The sequence below is a fragment of the Ochotona princeps genome, chromosome 28, assembly GCF_030435755.1.
Source record: "Ochotona princeps isolate mOchPri1 chromosome 28, mOchPri1.hap1, whole genome shotgun sequence".
NCBI lineage: Eukaryota > Metazoa > Chordata > Mammalia > Lagomorpha > Ochotonidae > Ochotona > Ochotona princeps.
Genome location: NC_080859.1, coordinates 475,391 through 500,573, shown reverse-complemented (window position 1 = coordinate 500,573; position 25,183 = coordinate 475,391). Strand labels below are relative to the sequence as shown.

At 52.7% G+C, this 25,183-nt stretch overlaps 1 protein-coding gene across 9 annotated transcripts; it reads right to left on the bottom strand.

The window, feature by feature from the left end:
* Nucleotides 1-1,146: 1,146 nt before the first annotated feature.
* Nucleotides 1,147-25,001, bottom strand: ANKDD1B (ankyrin repeat and death domain containing 1B). Of its 9 annotated transcripts, XM_058656273.1 has the most exons (15): nt 22,453-25,001; nt 21,116-21,219; nt 20,536-20,634; nt 18,442-18,540; nt 18,246-18,350; nt 14,737-14,835; nt 14,087-14,185; nt 11,500-11,598; nt 9,312-9,410; nt 8,377-8,475; nt 6,583-6,681; nt 5,593-5,688; nt 3,854-4,046; nt 2,686-2,817; nt 1,147-1,935 (listed from the first exon to the last, which is right to left on the bottom strand). In XM_058656273.1, the coding sequence occupies exons 2-15, from the start codon at nt 21,161-21,163 to the stop codon at nt 1,874-1,876; spliced, it is 1,428 nt and encodes a 475-aa protein (XP_058512256.1). In that variant the 5' UTR covers nt 21,164-21,219; nt 22,453-25,001; the 3' UTR covers nt 1,147-1,873. The 9 variants fall into 9 exon arrangements, with proteins under 9 accessions (XP_058512256.1, XP_058512262.1, XP_058512257.1 ...); XM_058656279.1 differs by lacking the exon at nt 22,453-25,001 and having other exon boundaries at nt 21,100-21,402; XM_058656274.1 differs by lacking the exon at nt 22,453-25,001 and having other exon boundaries at nt 20,536-20,668; nt 21,116-21,402.
* Nucleotides 25,002-25,183: the final 182 nt, after the last annotated feature.

The window sequence follows — 25,183 nt, the reverse complement described above, 5'->3', positions numbered from 1 at the left end:
TGTTTATGAAGCCTGTTTCTTGGCATCATTTCTGAGGACTGGAATATGTCCAGTGTATACCCACTGTACTAGAACAGTCATCAGAACTGGTGGGAATGGGAATCATTTTACATTGAAAAGATGAAGACAAGCAGTACCACTGACACTTTTGTCACAAAGCTTTTGGTGGCTGTGATGTATTAGTCCTGGGACCCTGACAGCTGGAATCAGGGGCTGTGACCCCACAGGAAGTCCAATACACAAGCCCAGGAACCATCATGGAAGCTTCCAGAAGCTTCCTGGGCTGTATCTGACACCATCTGCCTCCCTCACAGATCATAGTACTGGAGTGCAGGACTTAGCTCTGGACCCATCCTATAATGGGGAGCCCCAGCAGCCCAACAGCACCAGACCTGGCCCAGAAACATCAGAACAAAGCAAGCTTCTGCTGTCACTCTGCCCACAGGATCCCCCGTCACAGGTGTTTGTGGGTTCAGAGCGGGGTACCGGAAGCCTTGTCCCCTTGGGACAGAAGACAGAGAGCCCTATTTTATCCCAGGAAACAGTTCCCTGCTGCCACATAGTGTTTATAGGACAGAGAAAAACACATAGGCAGATAGCGTTTTCCAAACATGGACATGAGAGTTTTCTGAAGTGCACAAGTGTCAGGCAGTGTCTCATGAGCAAATTCACACACGACTCGCTCAGTGGCCATCAGCTGGCAGCTTCCATGGACCATGGCGTTCCCTTCTTGCTCCCAGCCACATCAGAGACCACAAGCTCCACTGGGGCCACTCCCACCACCCAGCATGACACTTTGCTGACTAGCAAGCGTGGTCTTCCCTTTGCACAGGTGATGGTCCTCAGAGGCAGCATTCACCCCCTGAAAGCAGCCCTGGACCACTCACCCTAACACTAACCTTGAGCAGGCTGGGGTGCTCACACATGGGTCTTCAGCTGTGGTTGGAGGACTCTGGTCTCTGGCTAGTAAGGGATTCTCAACATACAAACCAAGACCACATGGTCAGGCCCCACCTCACTGAGCAGGTCATGGTGGGAAGCTGTGCTCCAGGTCAGGAGTGAAGCAGCAGACAGCAGTGCTGTGCCTTTGGTGGTTTTTGCATCATGAGGCTTTTTGGCTGGCCGGGAGAGGTGCAGCAAGGACACTTGGCTGGGGCATTTGCAGCATTAGGTGGGCAGTTTCCAGTCAGTACAAGACTTATAAAACCATAGATGAGATGCAGGCTGTTCACACTTATCAGTGGTTGGGGTTGAGCGTGGAGGGTTTCAGCCTGAGGCTTAGGCATTCCAATTCCACATTCATCTGGGTAGCATGCAGTCACTATGTCATTCTACCACCAAGTGGCAAAACATGCCAGTGTGTCTACATCTGATCCTTTCCATTTATATGTGATGTAACCCCAATGACAACCAGATCCAAACCCGGAGTCACTGAGGAGAGGCACCTGGCACGGTGACACCTAAGGCATGCTGTTGCGATAAGCAAACCCCAGTCCCAGGGAGAGAAGCCAAGGGTCTGACAGCCTGAACGGTAGCAACAGGCCCAGGGATTCCTGGTGACTCCACAGCAAAGGCGTCTCTAAAACTCCTGGGTCGCCACACTGTAGATCTGCTTCCATTACCAGCCTAAGATGTGGCACACAGATGTTCCTAGATGATCACATGTCTGCATTAAGTGAGAGACGGACAACAGCCTTAAGCAAAACCCACACGGGTGTCTGGGAGGTGTACAGTGTTGCTCCTCGTCCACCTGTGCAAGGCCCTGGTCAGCACCGTCCCAGGGTTGGGAGGAAAGTCAGTGCCAACAGAAGACATTTACGGCCTGCGAGGAGCAGAATTTAAAAGAAAATCGTGGAACAACTTCTTTCAGAATTTATGAAACTGTGCATTTCCTGGAGTTCGAGTTGGTTCCATTTTGTAATTGACGAGTCTTTTCTGGAATAAGTAGATGTGTTATGAAGAGTGATGTTCTGTAACAGCTGACCTTTTTAGGCACTCTGCCCACAAGGCCTAGTACCCCTTCATCTCTAATGTCCATTAGCTGTAAAGAGTACATCTTGAGCTCCTGCCCTACCTGTTCCTGTGAGCACTGGTGAAACGGCGGCATGGCCGGTCAGTCCTGGGCCCCAAGGAGAGCCCATGGGCCCTGCAACCCTCAGGGTGGGCTTGGAGGCCAGCACAGGAGACTGTAAAGCTGAGGGCAGGCCTCAGGGTGACCACAACTCAGGCAGTTTCTGGTCTCAACTACTATCTGGAATGCTTTCAGGTCAGGGCCCAATCCACTCACATGTGTTCCCAGCGGCCATCTGCTGGCATAATAGTTTGCTGACTGATTTACTGCTGTGTTATGAAAGTGGCCAATAGTTGTCACAGTGGCTCTTACAATAACCCCAGCAGCTGACAAGTAAAGTGCAAGCAGCTCTGAAGGAAACATTCAGACATGGACAGAGTGGCCTCGGTTACCTGCATCTGGGGAGGGAGCACTGCCCCTCCTCCCTGCACTTCTGCAGACAGCCAGGAGGGGGCGACACAGACAGCCACCAGCTCTGACAGGTGTGCCTAGGTCCCCCTCCTCAGCATTCTACAGGAGCTGGCCCTGAAGGGACCTCTGCTAATTGACTGATATTTCTGACCATTACCTCCATGTCTTCTGATAGGAGGGGCTCCCATCTGTGGAGAACTCACCGGCCAGTTCTGGGAGGCCTGCATGCACCAACGCCTCATGCAGGTGCTTGGCAGGGTGGGGTTGCATGAGCCGGGACCCGTGCAGCCAGATGAGCAGGGCCCTGTGGCCGTGTTCACGGAAGCTCTCCTTCCCTGAACAGACACCAGGGTGACACAATGTGAACGAAGGTGCTGTAACCACAGTTCTTCTCGGGGATCCGCTGGCTCTTTCCCCAGCGCCCATGACACCCAGGCCTGAGCCAGGCTGAAGCCACAACCAGGAACTTGGTTCACATCTTAGGTGTGGGCGGCAGGGGCCCCAGCACTTGAGGCGCCCTGCTGCCTCCTGGGTGCACACTAGCAGAGTGCCAGAATCAGAAGTGGAGGCAGGGCTGGGAGCCAGGCTTCCCACTCAGGATTGGACACCCCACAAATGGCTGCCCCCCACTGACCTCACATGCCATCATTAGCCCACAGGCTCTCCCTGAGCTGCAACGTGACTGCACTGTGGGTACCATTGCCCCACTCTGCCATTCTCTGAATATGATTGTTGCCACCAAAACTTAAGTTGAGGCTTAATCTCCAGAGTGATGGTACTAAGGCTGTGGGGCCTGGGAGAGGCTGGCCAGGTGCTCAAAGAGGGCTCAACGTGCCCTGCAGACATCTTGCTACTGTGTGGGAGCAGGACAGGTTACAAAGCAAGGCCCAGGAGCCTCTTCAGGCCCTGTGTGCTCTCCCCCACATGGTGCCACGAGGACACCCCCTGGTGGGTCCAACATGCACAGAGCAGCCTTCTGTGGTGACAGCCATGGCTCTCAGCCTGAAACCTGAGGCTGCACCATGCCCCATAAGAAGCCTGACCACCATAACTAGTTTACAGGACTTCTCCTGAGGCGGTCAGCTTCTTGGTCATGCAGCAGACTCGTTTACACCAGGACAATCTCAGGGACACTAGTGCCTTAAGTCCTTGCTACCTGCATGACACTCAACCTAACTCCACCTTCCACATAGGGTGATGGGAAGCCAGCAGTGGCTCACTCCCCTCCCCTACATGTTCCCATGCACCCATGAAAACCCAAGTCAACCGCCCCAATTCTGGGCTATGGAGCCTGTGGTTTTACCTGACACCCCTGCCCTTACAGACCCTACCAGGAAAGCCTCCTGCCTGCATGGTCCAGGCTGCACTCACCCGCCCACTGCTGCTCGATGGCTCTGATCTGCTCTTCCGTGAAGTCCCAGCACCGGGCCAGCCTCTGCCACTCGCGGGGCCTGAGCTGCCGGTAAGCCAGGTCCCAGAGCAGTGTACGCATGGGCCTTGTCTCCAGGCTGTGGTCCTGCTTGAATGTCACAGGGCCCAGGGTGTCAGGGTCCTCGCCAAGCTCCTGAGAGGAAGAGGAAATGGTTGTCAGGGATCACTGTGAATCAAGGGTGTTCCAGACTTGACGGTGCAGCAGCCAAGACTAGTGCCAGTGTTCTTGCTCTGCCAACGTGTTTTACCGGGGCTCACGGGCACGGACGGGGCTCACAGGAATGGATAGGGCTCATGGGAATGGACAGGCTCACAGGAATGGATGGGACTCAGGGGAACGGACAGGGATTACAAGAACAGACAGGGTTCACAGGGCTGTAACCCTTGCTGCCGCTGGAGGTGGGCCCGCTGAGCAGAACACAGGGTGAGTCCCTAGGCAGGTGCCCTTGGTGGTCTTGGTGGTAGTCTTACTTTCAGCCATACCTCATCAGTTCTTCTGAGCCTCACTAGGAGCTTCCAGGGAATCCAGATGGGGTGCTTCCTTACCACAACCAACGTGACCCCAAAGCTAGCCACTCCAGCAGCAGGAGAGAGAATGTGGGTGGTGGGGAGGACAGGAGCAGACATTATCCTAGCCACGGCAGCTAGGCATCACCCTAAGCGTCCATAGACAAGATGCATCATGGAAAACAAATACACACACACACACACAGATGGATTTCAAAAGATTTTTGTACCAAAATAAATAATTCATTGTCCAGGAACATTTGAAGGACCCATGGGGGTCCAGACTGCTACCATTGGCTGGCTTTGCAGAGCTTCCCAGCTGCAAACCAAAGCTCTGGGGGAACATCCCCATGAGGCTGGTGCTGCAGGTCCTAGGAATGCCTGTCCTGCAGGTGCCCGTGCGACGAGGCAAGTCAGTGGCCAGCAAGCAGGACACACTGCCCCATAGGGCCAAAGGCTTGCCACCGACCCTAGGCTCACTTTCCATGCATGCTGACTTCTATTTTTGTTTTTCTCTGAAGTAAAAGTGAGTCTTAAGGAAAGACAGTTCTGAGTCACTAGATGGGAGTCGTTGCTGGGACAACAAAACAGCCAGAAACGTGGGATCCTGGATGGCAGAGCCTGTGGCCCAAACTCAGCACAGCTGAGGAACCGGCATTAGCCGCCTCTCCTGAAGGCTCCAGGCTGAGGAGAAGAGCCAGGTCCTGACTTGGGCCTGGTATTCATGTGCAGAAATGGGGGTGGGAAAGGAGGGTGAGGGTCCAGATTCCCGTCAGGTTTGGCACATGGAGACAGGTACATCTTGCTTTAAGAATTTATGAGGAATGCACCCAGACCACAGTGGAGGAAGCAACATTTGCCCTCACAGGGGCAGACACAGTGGGCATCGGGACTGAATTCCAGCCCTGACACACTAGACAGAAAGCAGCACAGCCAGGCAACCAAGCTGGTATCTGGGGTGACATCTCAGCCTGAGGGCACAACCCTGACCTGGAGGGGAGGGAGCCTCTTGGCCACAGCAACAGGAGCTGCACTCCCCTGTCCCCACATCAGAGGAAAAGAACACGATTGGCAGGCTCCCCTGTGGTCAGACACTTGGGCACAGGAAGTCAGGAAAACAGCTGACCCCAGGTGGCCAGAGAACATGGACTGCACCGCAAGGCCAGGCTCACCTGTCTCCAAGCATAGAATCTCTCTGCCTTGATGATCATGTCCACCACCAGGCTGTGGCTGCTCCTGGAGGCCACAGCCAGGGCCGTCCTTCCCTGCTGAGACACAGAAGCCAGTGTCAAGCCTGCCTGCACAAGCAGGCCCATAAGAACCTGGCTCCTGTGCAGGGATGACGCGACAAAGCACAGGAGGTCCTGAGCATGTCATGGCTCCTTGGCTGCCCAGCACATGGCGTTGCAGGAGAACCCTGCACCCTGAGAAGTGTCCATGGGGAACAGGGATGTGCTCTCCCCACACTCTTCTCACGGTGGTAGGGGATGCTGACTGCTTGCCGTAGCACTAACAGCCACATCAGACTGGGGAGTGGATGCTCTGTTTTGACGAATGTGGGTCATAAGGAAGGACAGGGCTGGGTGTTACTAAGGAAGGCACTGGGATGGCAGCATGGCTGCCCGCAGCAAGGGTTCAGCTTCCTGGGCTTCTGTCAGACCATGGCTGCCTCTGACCGGTGGCCAGGATGGTATAACTGGTCATCAAATGGAGTGAGCAAGAGGGCTCTCACAAGTGTAGTATTGTGCAGCTGGATGCTCACCCACACCCTGAGGTGGGAAGCAGGTGGCCTCAGGGGCAGCAGGGGATGCTCACGCTAAGTGTGACGAGACAGTCAGACACACAAAGGCTGAGTGATTGCTCACACGTGTGGCGCCTGCAGGCTGTCAACAGGGGACACCAGTGGGCAGGTTCCCTGTAAACGTCACTGGTGAGGGCCACCTTGAAAATGTCTGCACCATGTGCATCTACAGTGGTTTTGAGCACTTGATAACTAGAATTTGAAAGCCACAGACTTTCTTACTCTGAACAACTCTTAGGGTTAGCATCAAAATGGTGGTCAATTTGAATGTTATGCCCAGAGGTGTGTGAAGATGCAGTTTGTCCCGTCCCCAGGCCACATCCACATAGTCACCAGTCAGCAGCCCTGTATATGCAGTCACCTTGTCCACAGCCTTCAGGTCGCAGCCTGCCTGCAGCAGTGTCTCCACCAGTTCCACGTCCCCAAGATCAGCAGCCACGTGCAGGGGCGTCTGCTGCCTCTGCCATGGGAAATAAAGAAAACCTCAGTGAGGAGGGTGCAGGGGTGAGCTGCCACTGCTTGTCCCGGGCCACTGTGAAGGAGCTGGCTCAGGCGGAGCAGGGACTGGCACTGTGGCATACTAGGTTAAGCCTCCACTGTGGTACCAGCATTTATGGTGCCAGTTCAAGTCCTATCTGCTCCTTTCCAATCCAGCTCCCTGATAATGCACCTGGGAAAGCAGCAGAGGATGGTCCAAGTCCTTGGGACCCAGCACCCAAGTGGGAGACCCAGAAGAAGTGCTGGGCTCCTGGCTTTGGACCAGCACAGCTCCAGCCATTGCAGCCTTTTGGGGGAGTGAACCAGTAGATAGACGATCTTTCTATCACTCCTTCTGTCTTAGTAAATCTACCTTTCAAATAAAAATAATTTTTTTTCAAAAAAGTGGAGCAACTGGGACATGAACCAGTATCTACATGAGAATGCTGGAACTGCAGGCAGCAGCTTTAGCCACTACGCCACAGCATCCCCTGCCTTTTCGTTATGACAGATACACTGCCCAGTTAACCCTTGCTACCTTGCTTACGACTTTTCTGTCTCATGCCTGAAGACAGTGTTTGTACGGCAGGTACCTCTGCTAACACCTCCAGGTCACTGATGCCCCCACGTCTACACCAGCGAGGCACAGGGCCACAGCACCACATGGCACGGCCAATACCCCTAATATTCTGCTTCACTGTAGACAAACAGGGCCAGGAGCACACCTGCCCTGCTGAATCGTGTTTTCTGATCTTAAATGAGCCTTGCTTGACAAGTACCCTCCTGGGCTAAGATGACAGCTTGTCAGGTCCAAGCTGTAACTGCAGACAGCCGTCACACAGACCAAACACACAGACCACAGACACACAAACATACACTCGCCTTACTTGACAAGTACCCTCCTGGGCTAACACGACAGTTGAACCTGTCAGCTCCGAGCTGTAACGGCAGACAGCCATCACACAGACCAGACACACAGACCACAGACATACACACACTCGCCTTACTTGACAAGTACCCTCCTAGGCTAAGACGACAGCTTGTCAGGTCCAAGCTGTAACTGTAGACAGCCATCACACACACACACTCATGCATACACACCCTCTGAGATGGGGCAGGTCCAAGGTATTCCCTAGGAGGGATGCGAAGCTCTGGAGCCAGATGGGGGTTGGAGGAGCCCGCAGGGACACTGCTGAGGGTGGGGTGCTAGGGCGGCAGTTGGTCTCCCTCTGCATCTGCCCCACTTCCATGCCACTTGCGTCTCCACCTAAAGGAGCCCTTTCTCAGGCAGCTTTGCTCCTGCTGCAGTTGGACTTCCCAGTGACTTGTAACTCCAAGAGGTAATTTTTGCCTTGGGCAGGGGAAGCCACATTTACCTCCCAAGAAGAGAGGGCTCCCCTGAGTTGGGATAGGGCATATATCGGGTGAGGGGTTGGGGTAGAGGGCAGCTGTTGATCTGGGTCTCTGAGGAGTTCCTGCTGAGCTGCTTGTCCAGGGCACCCATGAGCCAGCCTGTCTATTGGGTGGGAATGTGTTGCCCTGGGCCCTTCCAAGCCCCTGCGTGTACATCTGTGTCTGCATAGGAAGAAGGGGACTTTAAGAAGGGAAGGTTAGAAAGAACACAGATCCCCCAGGGAGTTTCTAGGACCCCTCAACGTTGGCCAAGATCGCAGCTCACCTGATTGAGGACGTTGGTGTCATGCTGGGCTTGCAGTAAGCTGGTCACCACGGCCATGTGGTTGTGGGTCACTGCTAGATGCAGAGGGGACTCTGTGGGCTGAAGACAGGGACCCCAGGATCATCCCAGAGACCCAGGCTGCCTAGGGGTCTGCTCTCTCCTTCTGGGACTGGGAGGCACCGGAGAAGACAGACAGGAAGGGAGGAGCAGCTGGGGTCCGGGAACGGAGGGGAAGGAGTAAGAGAGGGTATGGGCAGAGCAGGAAGCAGCCAAGGATGCTTTGGGGCCCCAGTGCAAGCTGGTGCACTTCCCGGCCTCTGGAGAAGTCAGCCGTGCTGCAGACGGGTTGGTGGGTGCCCAGACATCACCTAGTCCCCACTTTATCATGAACAGTGAGGACCAGAATCTGCCATGGGGCTGTGAAGCAAAGACATGCAGAGACGAACCCAGATCTTCCCGCCCCTGCCGCTGCCTCAAGGGGGGCCGGCACTGCTCCAGGATCAGGAAGTCTAGAGCCAGGTCCTAACACTGTCATGCCCCACAGCTGTAACGGAGTTCCAACCACAGCCCTGCTCCATGTCCTCAAGGCCCTCAGTCTTTTTCTGGGAGATGGCACTCACAGGGAACTGCATCTGAAGAGACAGGAGCAAACTTAAACAGCAGACCTCAAGACCTGTCTCTGTTCAGGACTTCAATGGCTCGAGTAGTCACATCTCATTTTTGACTGCTGAGGGTTCAGATTCAGCTTTCAGAAGGAGCCAGGCAGCCTTACTGGGAAGAACCCTGGCCCACACCTGCCTGGGTGCTCCCCCAAGCCACCCTTTGGCCCATACCCACTGCCTGCGTGCCCCCCACAGCGACTCCCCTGGCCCACACCTGCCAGGATGCCCCGCACAGCCACCAGCCCCTCAGTCCGTGTCATGGAGGAGACTTACGCCCAAGCCTGGGTGCAGGTCCACATTCTCCCGCAGAAGGAGGTTGACCAGGGCTTCGTGGCCATTCCGGGCTGCAGTCTGCAAGGCCCCGACATTGAGCTGAAGGGACAGTGGGACGGTGGGAAGGGCTCTAGTGAGGCTCACTCCCTGCCGCTTAGTGCACGGGAATCAGCTGACCCAGGGAGGGTACAGCAGAGGAAAAAGGAAAGCCCAACACCATCCCCACAGGTGTCAGAGCCCTGGGGCGCACACGTGCAACGAACAAACCCTGGGCCCTGAGATTGTCGAGTGTGGGAAGAAACCCTTGTCCCAGGGTGACAGTCCTGGGTGGCGGTGAGACCACGCAGTGGGGCCCTACAAACATGGAATCCCAGCCCAGAGAGTAAGACCAGAGAGACACAGGTCCTTGTGGTGCCACACAAGAGTTAGCAAGAGGCCCACATGCTTCAAGCCAGGGAGACCTCACCGGAGCCACCTTGCCAGCAGCCATTGCCCAGCTGTGACAGGGGAAAAAATGAACACTTGCAATTCAACACACACAGTCATGCAGAGCTTGTCGGAGCAGCAGGAATAAGACTGACTATGCAAATGTGGATTAAATCCACTTCCCTTCTTCTGTATATAAAAGGACTAGAACGGGCCCGGTGCAGTGGCCTAGCAGCTAAAGTCCTCGCCTTGAACGCCCTGGGATCCCATATGGGCACCGGTTCTAATCCCGGCAGCCCCACTTCCCATCCAGCTCCCTGCTTGTGGCCTGGGAAAGCAGCAGAGGACGGCCCAGGGCCTTGGGACCCTGCACCCGCGTGGGAGACCCCTAACAGGTTCCAGGTTCCCAGCTTCGGATTGGCGCAGCACCAGCCGTTGCACTCACTTGGGGAGTGAATCATCAGATGGAAGATCTTCCTCTGTCTCTCCTCCTCTCTGTATATCTGACTTTGTAATAAAATAAATAAATCTTTAAGAAAAAAAAGGACGGACTAGAACAAGCTCTGCACCCCAGAAACCTCTCCACGAGACAAAACAGCTGACTTGGAGCTGGCCACAGAAAATGCCTCAGCAGTCATCTGCCTGTCCTCCACCCCCATCACTGCTTAAGAGCTCCACACAACTCCTGCCCGTGGGCAGTGGCCCCAGGCTGGGCAGAGTCCACTTGATGCCTAGGGAATGCACAAGGCCTTCCCTCAGTCTCCCTGCCCTAGGCCTCCTCAAGGCCTGCCCTCAGGTGTCTTGCCTTCTCAGAGAGCTCAGCCTGGTGGTCTGCAGCAGAGTGAGACCAGTGAATTCCAGGATGGGTTAACTGTATATCCTGGCCCTGCCCTGACAGCTGCAAGGAGCCTTGCACCCCCTCAAAGTTGGGCTTGGTCCTCGGTGCCCCGAGTCGGGGCAGCAGCACGAGAATGGCAGAAGCACCACCCCAGGCATGGTGGCTGCTCCTGCAATTTCCAAGTGTTGCCCTCGACTCCTCTGAAGGCATAGGAGGTCAAGGCTCAGAGGCTGAGGGCTGAGCTCTGGCCAGGAGCCCCAGACAAGCTCTGAACCCCCGAAATTCTGATCCCATCAAGCGAAGATCTGGTACACGCACACAAAGGTGCTCTGCAGTCACACTGTGGAGAGCCCCCTTGTGTGCGGGTGCGGCTGGGGCAGGAAGGGAAACACGGGGTGCTCTGTGGAGAATTGACTCCTGCCAACGTGAGGTCTGAGAAGCGGAATCAAGCTTAACATCATCCTGTGGTACCACACAAATGTTTTGGTCTTGAAGGATTTTCAGGAGAAGAAAGGAGACAGATGGAGCTCTGCAAACGCTGCTGGGTGAGCTCCCCAACTTCTCAAAGGAAATGCAGGCAGCAGTGCAGCCTGGACACCGCAGAGCCTCCCATAGGCCAGCAGCAGCCAGGGCCCAGCTTTCACCAACGCACACCCTTTTCAGCGTTGCTATGCAAGGTACGTGTAGCCAGGGGCCACGGAGAAGCCCCCCTAGGACAAGAGAAGAGTGTCCAGTCTTCAGCGAGTGACAGGTGCCCGCTCCTAACCCCACTGTCAAGAGACTTCCCTCCGGAGAAGCAGAAAAAAGATGTTACTATGGCAGAAAGTTCACTGTAGGATCTCAGAGGGAATTCACATGTCCAGCAAACGTCATCTCGCACGTGTGAACTCCACAAAGCCCTGTAAGCGAACACCAGCAGCCCACCTTATTTCTAACGTTGATGTCACTTCCTGCCTCCAGGAGCACTTGGCTGCATTCTTCGTGACCCTCTTGGACACTCAGAAAGAAGGGCGTCTCTCCATCCTGGCAAAGAGAATTCCATGAGGGCTGGTGATCCCAGGTGAGGAAGCACAGCACTGAGAACCAGCCCTGTGCACACCCCTGGGTGCTGGTCCCAGTCACAGGCACACAGAGCAAGCTCCTCCACTGCATGGCCACTGTTAGCCCACACACCTTGGTCCCCTTAGAGAACACCACAGTACCAAACACTATACTCACAAAGGAGTAAAGGGAGCCCCAGCCAACAGCTGCTGTGGGAATTAGCGGAATGAACTAGTGGATGGATTTCCATTATTCTCTGTTTTGCCTCTCAAATACATACATAATTTTTAAAAAGATTTATTTATTTTTATTGGAAAGGCAGATATAAGAGAGGAAGGGAGACAGAAAGATTCTCTATCCACTGGTTCATTCCCCAAGTGGCTACAACGGCCCAGAGCTGAGCCGATCCAAAGCCAGGAACCCTCCTTGGGGTCTCCCATGCAGGTGTAGCATCCAAGGCTTTGGGCCATCCTCCTACTTTCCCAGGCCACAAGCAGGGAGCTTGACGAGAAGTGGGGCAGCCAGGACACGAACTGGTGCCCATTTGGGATCCTGGCACATGCAAGGCGAGGACTTTAGCTGCTAGGATTCCACACTAGGCCCTATACATAAATTTTTAAAGGAAAATTTATTTTGCTGTAAAAAAAATCTTGAAATTCTTGAAATAAAAATCATGAAAATCCTTGAAATAAAATCTTAAAAATCTTGAAATAAAATAATCAGGGAAAATGTGTATAATGAAAAATATACATGAAGCATGACTTTCAAAAATTTTGCACCAAAATAAACATCTTTGAATTTCATTTTCCATTAATTTTTTTTTAAAGATTTTATTGTTATTGGAAAGCCGGATATACAGAGAGGGGGAGAGACAGAGAAGAAGATCTTCCATCCGATGTTTCACTCCCCAAAGTGAGCTGCAACGGGCCGGTACGCGCCGATCCGATGCTGGGACCAGGAACCTCTTCCGGGTCTCCCAAGCGGGTGCAGGGTCCCAAAGCTTTGGGCCGTCCTCAACTGCTTTCCCAGGCTACAAGCAGGGAGCTGGATGGGAAGTGGAGCTGCTGGGATTAGAACCGGCGCCCATATGGGATCCCGGGGCTTTCAAGGCGAGGACTTTAGCCGCTAGGCCACGCCGCTGGGCCCATTTTCCATTAATTTTTAAAGGCACCCCACAGAAACCAAAGTTACAGCACAGCATGTTAAGTTGCTGCCATGATATTAGCATGTGGTACCAGAGCACTTGTTCACATCCTGGCTGCTCCACTTCTGATCCAGTTCTCTCCTAGTATACCTGTGAGAACAGCAGAGAATCACCCAAGGGCCTGGGGCCCTTCTACACATGTAGGAGACTAGGACAGAGTTTCAGGCTTCTGGCTTCTCTCTGGCCCAGGTATAGCCATCATGGCCCTTTAGGGCGAGAGCCAATGCGTAGAAGACTTTTATTTCTCCCTCTGTCACTCTGCCTTTCAAATAAATAAATAAGAAATAAATAAATAAAATTCTTAAGATAAATACCTCTTTTTAAAAAAGATTTATTTACTTTTTATTAGAAAGTCAGATGTTCAGAGAGGAAGAGAAAGAGAGGAAGATCTTCCATCTGATGATTCACTTTCCAAGTGGCCGCAACAACTGGAGCTGAGCCGATCTGAAGCCAGGAGCCAGGAGCTTCCTCCAGGTCTCCCACGCGAGTGCAGGGTCCCAAGGCTTTGGGCCATCCTTGACTGCTTTCCCAGGTCACAAGCAGGGAGCTGGATGGGAAGTGGGGCTGCCAGGACACAAACAGGTACCCATATGGGATCCTGGTGTGTTCAAGGGATGGACTTTAGCCACTAGGCTACCACGCTGAGCTCATAACACCTCTATTATTGCATGCACCCAGTATATTTTGCATGCCCTTCTTGTATTTTTAATTTTTAAAATGTACTCATTTTCATCTGTTTGATAAAGATCACACACACACACTGGACCATATGCTTGCCCAATCCCCAAATTCTGTCCTGCCTGGGCCAGGTTGAAGCCAGGAGCCCAAAACTCCATCCAGGTCTCCCACATGGATGACAGGGCCTCAAGCATCTGAGCTGTTACCAGCTGCCTCCAGACTGTGCACTGGCAAAGAGCTGGACTGTAAGCCAAGCAGGACTCAACCCCATGCACTCTGCCACAGGATGTGGATATGCTGAATGGTAGCTTAATGCACTGTACCATACACTTGTCCTTGCATGCCCCTCTTGCCCTATAGGCTTTCAGAATAAGAATAAACTGTCTGGCCTATGGAATGTAGGAAGTAAGCATTTGGAATGAGTGGGTGAGCACATGAATGTTAACAAGTGAAGACTGTGGGAGGCTCTCAGAGAAGCAGCAGGAATCTTTGAAATCACGTTTACATTCCTGGCCCTAACTGCTTGGTTTTCCTCCCATCAATGCCCCACCGAAGCCCAGGCCCAGCTGGCAGTGAGCATGTCCATACCTCATTGACTTCGTCCACTCCTTGCCACTGAGTCAGCAGCAGCTGTACAGCTGGACTGTGCCCACCCCTTGCGGCCAGGTGAAGGGCTGTGTTTCCCTCCTGCAACAGAGGCATAGGTGCTGCAGCTCCATGCCAGGCCACCCTCCTGGGTATTCTCACTGTACCCACACTGTGGCCCAGGATGTGGACTGTGTTAGGTGGAATTGTAAGTGAAATTCATAAACCTCTACATCTTCTATGAGAAGACATGGCTGTTTGAAAGACAAGCAAAAGCACCCACATTCCTCATTCTAATTTTGCTACCATTTTGCAGTAAAAAGCGGAGTCCTTGACCAACCACTCTACCCATGGGAAAATCATCAGAGGAACAGGTAGATTTGGTGTCTCCTTGGCTCCCTCACTCAGTGAGCAGGGGCTGGGTGTCTATCAGGCTGCAGGGACAGAGAAGGGAAACTGGAGCAGGCACTGAACAATCCACAAAGTCTGTCAGTTCCCTAACACCTGTGGGGCGGAGCTGTGGCCAGCCCAGCAGGGTTCACTTGCACAGCCATGATTCCCTCTTCTGATAGCAACCCAGAGCAGTGGCCTGTGACCACCACGCATCAGCAAATCCATACACATCTGCTGCCCCTTCACAGAGCCCAGCTCACCTTGTCCTTCTCTGAGGAATGCAGATTCAAGAAGATGAGTTTTTCTATCATCTCAACATGGCCCCTTGCTGCTGCACAGAGAAATGGCTTTCTTCCTCTCTGAGGATCGAACACAATCATGTTTGTCACACACTCAGTGAACACCAGCAGCTGCTAACATCCCAGGGCCAAGGTGAGCCTCTGGTCCCAGCACTTCTGGCCCTTCTCAGAGCAGGGACCTAAGTCTTTGGACCCCAAAGCAGGCACTCAGAGCCGCAGGGACTTCCAAGGGCAATGCCACAGATGCAGGGTCCCTAAGAGGCACCCAGACAAGATTCCCTCTCAAACTGGCAGTGTCACAGACCGAGAGACTATCCAGCAGTTCTGAGCTGGGTGCTGACAGGCAAGAAACTCAGACCAGAAGTCCTTCATGCAGTGCTTAGATGGGGCATCCAGATAGGATGTCCAATCAGCCAATGCTCTACAGATTTAGTACTAACGTCCACTAAGACTCAACAGGAAGGCCCCTGGACAACATGAAATGGAAGGGAGAAAGGGCACATCACCCATAGAAGACCGTAGAAGGGACATGTGCAGGCTCCACCTGTGGGGAAATTTAAATGCAGGAGTTTTTGACAGTGGTCATCTCTCCATTCCAACAGCCAAAATGTCATCAACAAGAGGAAAGAACCACAGAAAACTCAATTTTCCATATTGAGGTATTTAGAAGGAGGAAAAGGAAGTTAATTACAATGGGGCAGACACATTTTCTTCAATTAAGAAAAAAACCTTAGCAAATCAGCCCTTCTGAGAATCAGTGCTTCTCAGGGAAGCTGAGGAAGGAGAAGGTAGTGGCAGGACAGGGAGTACAAGGCCCACTCTCTACCAGAGAGCCAGGCTCAACTTGTCGACCCCCTTGCTGGATTGACAGTGAGTGTCTGCGTAGGCAGTAGAAAGAGAAGGTGCTGAAGTGATAAAAGGAAAAACTAATCCAAACAAAAACTGTCCACAGAGGAGCTACAGGGGACTTTATGAGGAGACTGTAAGACAAGTTTGTTCAGAAACAAAAAGTACATATATTGTTAGTCTATACCTAGCTTTTTCATGCTTGTATTTTACAGGCATTTTGCAGACTCTGTTGTTTCTGTGCATGCACGGCAGCTGGAGAAACAAGCTGACATGCTCTAGCATTCTTGGCCACTTACACTGCCAGCAAGACAGTCAGACCTGAAGGTGTGCCCACTCGAAGTGGGCAGCTTGGAGCATTTGCTGCTCATGAGGCATAACTGAAGAGGAAAAACTAAACCCTGAGCACAGACAGCCCTTTGGAAAACAACACAGACCAAACCTTACTGTGCCCAACTCCCCACAGAAAGTGTCAGATAAGAAGTCCAAGGACGCTGGCAAGGACAGCGGGAACAGTCATACTCTCAGACTCTGCCCACCAAGTGGGCACTCAGTACGTGCCAGGTGTTGGACAAAGCTACAGAGCAGCCAAGACGAGGACCATTCCACCCCATCCTCAAGAGGCTCACAATGGGGAACCCCAGAGCACGCAGTGACTGAGCACTGGCCACCAGAGCACAGTTACCAGGATGACCTGCTTGCTCTGGGCAGCCAGGGGGGTAGAGGCATGACAGGGGAGGGGGCTGAAGCCAGACCCCAGCTGGTTGAGAGGAAGCTGTCAACAATGGCTCCCACCTCTCCTGCCTGTCCCCTGACCACAGGCTTGGTGCACAGATGCCACAGGCCAATAGGCTGATTCTGTCATGGGATTTTTCCCTGGTGGGGATCAGACACCACTAATCCCCTCACACCCAGACTTAGACACGGCCCAAATTCCTTCATAATCCAACCCAGCTACCTCAATACCCCCATGGCTGGGCTCAGACACTCTGTGAATCCTCTCATGCCAGGCCTCAGACACCCCTGAATTCTCTCTCACCCCACCTGGACACCCCTGCAGAGCCCCCAGCCCTGCTCCCAATCCCAACACCTGGGTAGCCTCTCACACCCAGACTAGCACACCTCTGAATCCCATCACATCTAGATTTGGTCACCCCCTGAAGCCCCCAGCACCCAATCCTGGATGCCCTTGAGTCTCCACTCCCACCAGACAGTCTCTGCACCCCACCCCTCCACACCTCTCATGACTCCACCCAGACTTCCAGAATCTCCTCCTGATCCAACTCAGAGTCCTCCAACTCACTCCTGCCTACATTCGGAAGCCCCCCATGCCTGAACCCCAACACTTGTGAATCCTCTTAGACCTGGACTCAGAAGCCCCCAAAATCAGCTCATGCCCCTACTGAGATTGACTGAACCCCACTACGCCAGCCAGGAGGGGAGCCCAGGAACCAGAGACTGCGCATTGCCCAGAAGCTGTCTCTCAGCCCTGACTGCACTCTGTAGAGGCAGCGTCCTCATACAGCCCATACTGCCCAATCGAGTTGGTGTCCTCACAGCCTGCCCAGCTAAGGCAGCATCCTCACAGGACCCACAGGACCCCCAGCTGTGTGGTGTCCTCAGCACCCACAGCATCTGGCTGGCACAGCGCTCTCACAGGACTCACAGCGCACCCAGCTTTGCGGCAACCTCACAGCCCCCAGTGTGCCCGGCTGAAACAGCATCCTCAGGGCACTCATGATGTGCCCAGCTGAATTTATGCATCTGAAGCGGCCCCTGCGGGTTGTGCGTCTGCAGCTGTGAATGTTCTCACAGGCTCGAATCCCGCTTGGGGGAGGCTCAAATTTCTTTACAACAAAACCTGGAATCCCTTTACACTCAGAATCCCAGTGGAGTCGTCAGTGTCAGCCCTCACAAAAATAATAAACAAAGCTCAAGGTTACCAAGTAAGGACTCTTATGTCAAATGTCTGGGGTCTCTGTCCCCAAAAACTACCAGAGCCACAACATGACTCAGAGGACACTGTGACCTCCACAAAGACATCTGCTCAGCCGCTATCCACTCAACCTTGGGCTGCCTTTAGCCCAGTTATTAACCACTGTGACCAGAGAGTGCTGTTCCTGGATATCTGAGGTCATTCTCGTTGTCCCTGGCTTGAAAGGCTTCCATGGCTCCACTCTCCTTGAACATACGCAGGGTGTGCACCATCTGGCGCTATCCTAGATGTACTCCTTGCGTCCCATGTATACCAGAATATGCTATATCAGGAATATCTCATAGTTCACTATGTCACATGTATTGCAGTGGAAGCTATATCAGGCATATCCCCCATTGCCATACATTGCTGTTGCCCATTAACTGCCATCTTTAGAGTCTCTCTTATGTTTGTATCATTACCAAGGTGATGGTTACCAGAAACTCCTATATATTGCAGAAGTTCCTAGTGGCTGCAGCTGACTCCCCCATTCTGCCTCTCCACCCCATGCCCACATGCCCTCCCTCCCCTTGCTCTGGTGAATTCCCTGAAGTGTCTGTGTGAGCTATGACACTGGTCAACTCCCTGGGGCAAGGACAAAGTGGAACTGGGGAAGGGAGGGTGGCTTGTCCCACCACCACAAACACACCTCGTCAGCCTGGTTCAGGTCAGTTAGGTGCAGATCCTGAATGAGATAGTCCACAACCAGCACATTGTTGCTCTGAGCTGCAAAGTGGAGAGCATTCATCCCGTCCTGCAGACAGCCAGGAGTCAGGTCCTTCACTGTGGCCTCAGCACTCCCCTCTGGCACAGATGCAAGGGTACAGGGGTGCCCCCACACCCACCTGAGTCTTGGCTCTCTGGTCGGCTCCAGCTTTCACCAGCATGAGCGTGGTCTCCAGGCTTCCAGACCAGGCTGCAAGGTGTAACACCGTAAGGCCATGCTTCCCCAGGAGAGAGCAGAAGGAAGCCATGACTGATAAGCCAGCTGGTAGTCTGCTTAAGTTGAAAGCAGTCAACAGGTCATCTGGGTCTCTCTCCTCAGAAAATACAGCCTCAAGGCATAATGTTAAATGTGTGGGGGTGTTCACTGTGGCGCAAAACCCTGGAGCTAGATACGTGCCCATCAACATGGGAGTGCTGAATAACTAACAGAGTAGTTAACCCTGGCACATCGCCACTAAAAATAACAAATGGACTTGGAACTATTTCAATGCTCTTTGCTAAATATGGGGGGGGAGACAGAAAAAAAAGATAGACACATGTTGGCTATTCTTTACTTAAAAGGAGATGAACAAACCCTGTGTGTGAGCACGGATTCAACTACATCTACCTACACAGGGTCAGTAACTGGGCAGGTGGATGGATGCAGACGGGGCTGCATGATCACTGGAGAGCACAGAGCCAAGCACATGCTCAGGTAGAGGAAGACCCCCCAAAAGGAGAGAAACAAGAAAGAACAGCCATTTAAAAACAGATCCTGTTTCACATAGGTGAAACTGCACATACATGCACAAAGTGTCAGGCTGAGAGGTCCTGTTAAGTTGGAGGGATGCAGTGGGCAGCTGTGTGCTAAGCTGAACAGAGCTCGACTATGGGGTGGGTGGAGCTGGAGGGGAGAGCTGAGAATCAGACCCAGGGCCCTGGGCTCTAAGCCGCTGACACAGCAAAGAGCAGACACCATGCACCCGAATCCAGGCCCCGACTCTGGTCCCTTCCTCCCTTCCTGAAGCTGTGTCTGCTTTCTGGGTTCTGCACCCCTCATCAACACAAGCCCACCACTTCTTTGTTAGTACTGGCCACAGCAAGCAGTCCCAACACAGCCTCCTACCTCTTAGCAAGCCATCCTGCCTTAGTGAATAGAAGGGTGAGTAAGCAGGACTGGGTGGCCATGGGGCCTTCTATTATGAAACGCAAGCGGCCTTTGGTTTATGTCTTGTCAGCCAAGTCCAGACAGAGACTGTGAGATGAGTCCCTGGGCATGGAGGCTGGCTCTCAGCATCCCACGGTTATTGTGACTATTCCATTCAGGATACATGCTGCCGAAGTGAGCACTGTTGTGACTGTTCTGATGGTCACACTTTACAAGCTATGGTCCAGGACTGTTTCAGAACAAGAACTTCAGAGTGAGGCTCCCTCTGTGAGGGATTTCTGCCCAGTGAAGGCAGGCAATGGGGAGGCCCCGGGGTTGGAGCTGACCTCAGGCCAGCCAGTCATTCTCTGGGGTCATACAAGCATCCCCTGAGTTCCACCTCCACTCCATATGCCAACTTTGGGGCAGACGGCACCTCCCTCTATCTAACCTCCTCACCTATGAGTCAGGCGTTACAATACAACCTGAGGCACCTGGGACCAGGGTTGTTTGGATTTCAGGTCACACCCTGGTGAGGTAGCTTGGGGGATAGGATGGAATTCAGATGCTTTCCATCACACTCTACCTGTGATCATCAAAGGTGGTTCTACACAGATTTCAGTGCACCCGTGTGCTGGGCGTCAGCGCTCAGAGATCAGATTTGAGAAATTTGAGGGTTTCACGCTTGCAGACGAGGGAGGTAGAACTTCAGTTTTAGACTTTAGCTCTTTCCTAAGGCAGCGTATAAGACTTGAATCTACGACACCTCCTTGTAGCCCGTTGCACAGCTTGAAACTCACATCTGCATTTAGCACCAGAGTTCAAATGGGAAAGAGGATTTAATGTCCCCAGGACCAGCATGCTCATGTCTTCCATGCACCAGATCTCAGCCTGGGCCATCCTCTCACACATGTGTTGTTGGTTGCCAGGTCATTGTGGGGGAAATGAGCAAAAAGCCAAGGCCCCCAGGTGACAGTAACAAAATCCACAGAGGACACCACACACACCCTCTCCAAAGAGCTCTCCACCCAGTGGAGCCTGAGTGCAGGTGAATCAGGGCTGCGTGGCCAGATGCTGACCAGCCTACCTTATCAGCAATATCCACCCTGGCCTTGTGATTCAACAGGAAGTCCACGGCTGACAAATGGTTTCTCGCAACGGCAAAGTGTAGGGCTGTGCGGTTCATCTGAGGAGAAAGCAAGCCAGCCCTCTGACCTGGGCTGAGGCAAGTGGCCTCATGTGTTGGCTGCAGCCATTTTGCTCCACCGTACCATGCGGCTTCACACTCCCTTGTCTTTTGAATTTGGAAAAACTAAGCACAAAGGACAATACTGGAGAGAGATGTCACCCAGTCGACCCGTCATCCAGTCTGCAGTAAGAAATCTCTGTCTTCCCAGATGTATGAGGCCACTGCACTCCAGGCCACTACTCAGGAACCCAGACATGGCCTTCATGAACTTGGGTCCTGTGTCCACCCACACTTTGCAGGCATGCATAAAACCCTGGGTACTTGCCCCAGTGTGTTCCATGGCTGGTTGTCACCCTGGAATCATTAACAAGGGCCACCCCATTGCCTTGGCAGCCTACCCTCCATCTTTCATTATGATTCCAGGTGACCTGTTCAGCCCCAATCCACTGGAGACCTGCCCACCTGTGACCTCACTCACACTGTTGACAGCATTGATGTTAACCTTCTTTGCAAACAGCTTCTCCATCAGCTCCAAGTCATTGGTCTTGGCAGCGTCCTGAAAGCGTCTCTCATTGGGCAGTACTGAAAGAGAACAAGCCAGGCTGACAAGGGAACAGCAGGGATCCAGAGAGGAAGAGCTCCCTAGAACTCAGGAACAATGGCCTGGGTCCTCTACCGTCTGCCTCCCAGGAGGGCAGCAGGGCCTCACTCCTTGGTAAAGCGACCATGACAAGATCCATTTCACCTACTCTAGTTGTTTCTTACCCTTAAAGATATTCCTGGGCCCGGCACCGTGGCCTAGCGGCTAAAGTCCTCGCCTTGAACGCCCCAGGATCCCATATGGGCGCCGGTTCTAATCCCGGCAGCTCCACTTCCCATCCAGCTCCCTGCTTGTGGCCTGGGAAAGCAGTTGAGGACGGCCCAAAGCCTTGTGATCCTGCACCTGTGTGGGAGACCTGGAAGAGGTTCCTGGTTCCCGACTTCAGATCAGCGCAGCACCGGCCGTTGCAGCTCTTTTGGGGAGTGAATCATCGGACAGAAGATCTTCCTCTCTATCTTTCCTCTCTGTGTATCTGACTTTGTAATAAAAATAATAATAAACAAATCTTTTTAAAAAAAGGTATCCCTGGGCCCGGCGGCATGGCCTAGCAGCTAAAGTCCTAGCCTTGAATGCCCCGGGATCCCATATGGGTGCCAGTTCTAATCCCGGCGGCTCCACTTCCCATCCAGCTCCCTGCTTGTGGCCTGGGAAAGCAGTCGAGGACGGCCCAATGCATTGGGACACTGCACCCGCGTGGGAGACCCAGAAGAGGTTCCAGGTTCCTGGCTTCGGATCGGCGCAGCATCGGCCCGTTGCGGCTCACTTGGGGAGTGAATCATCGGACAGAAGATCTTCCTCTCTGTCTCTCCTCCTCTGTGTATATCTGGCTGTAATAAAATGAATAAATCTTTTAAAAAAAAAAAAAGGTATCCCTGGCCCCCAAACCATTGCTCACAGGCTCATCCTGAAATCATGGTTTGTAAAAATGTGTGTAAGGTTAGGCAGGGAGGAGTTCCAAGGCTGCAGCAGTTAGCCCAGAGATAAGCTAGAGACGCCAGCCCTGCAGGGACCAAACCCTAAACCGCAGCCCATTTCACATCACACATATAAACATGCTTCCTTGGAGGGTATGAAAACGTAGCCATGCCCTCGGCAAACACCACTCAGCACACACCATCAAGCATTCCACGGCTGCATGACTACAAGATTCCCTTAGATTTCTGTCATGGAGGAGCGTCAGGCCATCCTTTCTGGGAGGGGTCCCTGAGGCATACCTGCTGCCAAGTGGTCTTCCTGAATCTCACCCCTCCAAGTCCAGGCAAGGACAAGCAACTTCTCCAGGAGAGGGGAGCTGTGTCCTGCAACAGCTTCCCTCCCTGGTATCTCCTAGTGGCACCTGTCTTTGGAAGCCTTTAAAGAACAGGTAGCACAAGGGATGTCCCTGCATGAGAGGAGTCTGGGGCACAGATGCACAAAGCAGAAATCACAGCAGGGGAAGGCACCTGACTACAAGCCAAGCAATAACTGTGGTGCCTTCTTCCACCACTAATAGCACTGACATGGGCTGAGAAATTTATTCTACCACCTGGAGCCCTCTTCTACTGCCACGCGTCTCCATCCTTGAGGATGGTTAACCCAACCATTAGCTTCTCAGTTCCCATACCCTCAACTCATCTCAGCTACCATCTGCTCAACATAATCAAAACACCCAATCCTCCCATCCTTTCAGCTCATGTGTTCTAGCTCGCCAAGCCTGGAAATTCTGCCACCTTCTCAACTCATCAGCTCACTTTCATAACCATCGAGTCCTCCCGCCAAGCTGTGGGGAACGCTTCCCAGGCCACTTTGGTCCCACAGCCCTGGAGAACCCACACAAATGCTGGCTTCCCTGCTACTGCAGACACTGACCTCAGTAGGATGTTCACGGCTGCCTGTCATGCCCCCATTCCTGGGCTCTGGGCCCCGTCCCTTCGTGTTTTCAGTAATTCCACATCAGCCTCCTGGAAATCAGTGTTCCACCACCCAGATTTATCCCCCAACCCCAGGTTAACCCCACACACACCACAAAGGCTGCACACTTGAACCTGTGTTCCTCTCCAACTGCTGCCCCACGGTTCAACTCCCCATCACCCTATACCTCTTAGGTCTTAGTCCTTTGTCTGTGGAAAATCAGCTACTCTCTAGAGCCCAGGGCACAACACGTCTCCTGGGCAGGGTCTCTGGGCAGCACCCCAGCACTGGCAAGACATCGCAGAATGGGGGGCAAGCTCATGGAAATGCACCTCTCATAGCCACTTCAAAGGATACCCTCCTTCATGAATCTGTGAGGGTGAGAATTCTGTGAAGGACTGCTGGCAGGCTGCATGGGTGAGGAGTCCTCTATACACTCGGCTAAGAAGGAGCGCAGGTCTAGTGTGACCAGACTCTCCCAACATAGATCAGAAAGGAACTCAGAAACAACTTTGAACTGAGTGACCCTGAAAATAAAATACATCAATATATGTGGGATGAAGTAAAAGTGTGACTAGAAGGAAATACATAGCACTGAATGATTATAAAAAAGAAAGGTCGTCACCAATAAACTAATGGTCCTGCCTTAAAAGAGAAAAAAGCAAAGCAAGCCCAAAACAAGCAAGGAGAAAAATCACAAAAGTAAAAGCAGTGACCAGTGAAACTGAAAACCACAAAATGACAAAGGTTAACAAACCAAGAGAGAACATCACTAAGTCAATCAATCTGTAGCCACACTGACCATGAAGACAAGACACAAATGCCCAACCCCAGGAGAGGGGAAACATCTCTGAAGCCCATGGACAGGAAACAGGTCTCCAGCAAACTTCATGACCAACTTCACCTATACGAATTCCATGAAAATCACAAATCACAACTCTTGCAGGATTATACAGATTATCCAAATGACCCTGTAATTAGTAAGAAAATTGAATTTTTAGTTTAAATGTTGTGAAAAACTAATTTCCAATTTCAGGTGGCTTTATCAGCGAATTTTCCCTAATGTTTAAAGGTCAACAGCAACTTGACCTCATCTCTCCCTAACTCATTTCTGGGGGCCAGCATGTCGCTGACGCTAAACCCAAGTGTCTGCAAGGGTAGAAAAGTCCAAGCCAGTCTCCCTCAGGAACACAACATGCAGAACTCCTAGGAGACAGGTTATCAAGCCACACTCAATGGCAAATAAAAAGTAGATCACACATTGATCAGGCAGGGTTTGACTTAAAAGTCAGCTGCAAAATCCTCCAGAGCAGCAGGCTACAGAAGAAAAGCTATGGGATCTCACCAACCACACAGAGGAAGCACTTGAGAATAAGTAGACACCAAGGCACAAAGCTATCTGCACTCAGGGCCAGGTGAGGGTGGGAGACCCCCTGACTCTCAAGGCTCACTCACCGTAAAGGCTTACAGCAGGCGAGACAGGAGGGGGTAGAGCCTGAGAAACATACTACCAACTCCTAGCCCGAGGGGTCCCTGCCTGATGAAGGAACTCACTGAGCAGAGAGAGCCATACAGTGGTCCCACAGGGTTGAATCTGTGGACTGAAGGAGTCATTGCTGATAAGAACCTTGATGGCAAGTACTGTGGGGAGGGACTTAGGGGAATTCCACACCCCAAATTCCTCACACACACCATCCCAGAGGAAGGACACAATGGTGTCTGTGAAAACCCCAGTCTGACTGCAGACAGGGCTCTAGTCCTTTACTGAGACACTTCCTGCTTTAGCTCTGTCAGGTGCAGGAATTTCTATCTCCACTCTTCTTAGTAAAACTTGATGTAGGGCCAGGTGTGGTAGCTTTAGCAGCTAAAGTCCTCCCCTTGCTCGCGCTGGGATCCCATATGGGTGTCGGTTCTAATCCCGGTGGCCCTGCTTCCTATCCAGCTTCTTGCCTGTGGCCTGGGAAAACAGTTGAGGATGGCCCAATACTTTGGGACCTGCACCCAGGTGGGAGACCTGGAAGAAGACACAGGCTTTGGATCAGCTCAGCTATGGCT

Coding starts and splice junctions, on each gene's coding strand:
- ANKDD1B (XM_058656271.1), bottom strand. Junction 8,476..9,311: donor ACCTGCACCCAGGCTTGGGC/GTAAGTCTCCTC, acceptor CCCTGTCTTCAG/CCCACAGAGTCCCCTCTGCA. Junction 1,936..2,685: donor AGGCCTCCCAGAACTGGCCG/GTGAGTTCTCCA, acceptor TACTTATTCCAG/AAAAGACTCGTCAATTACAA.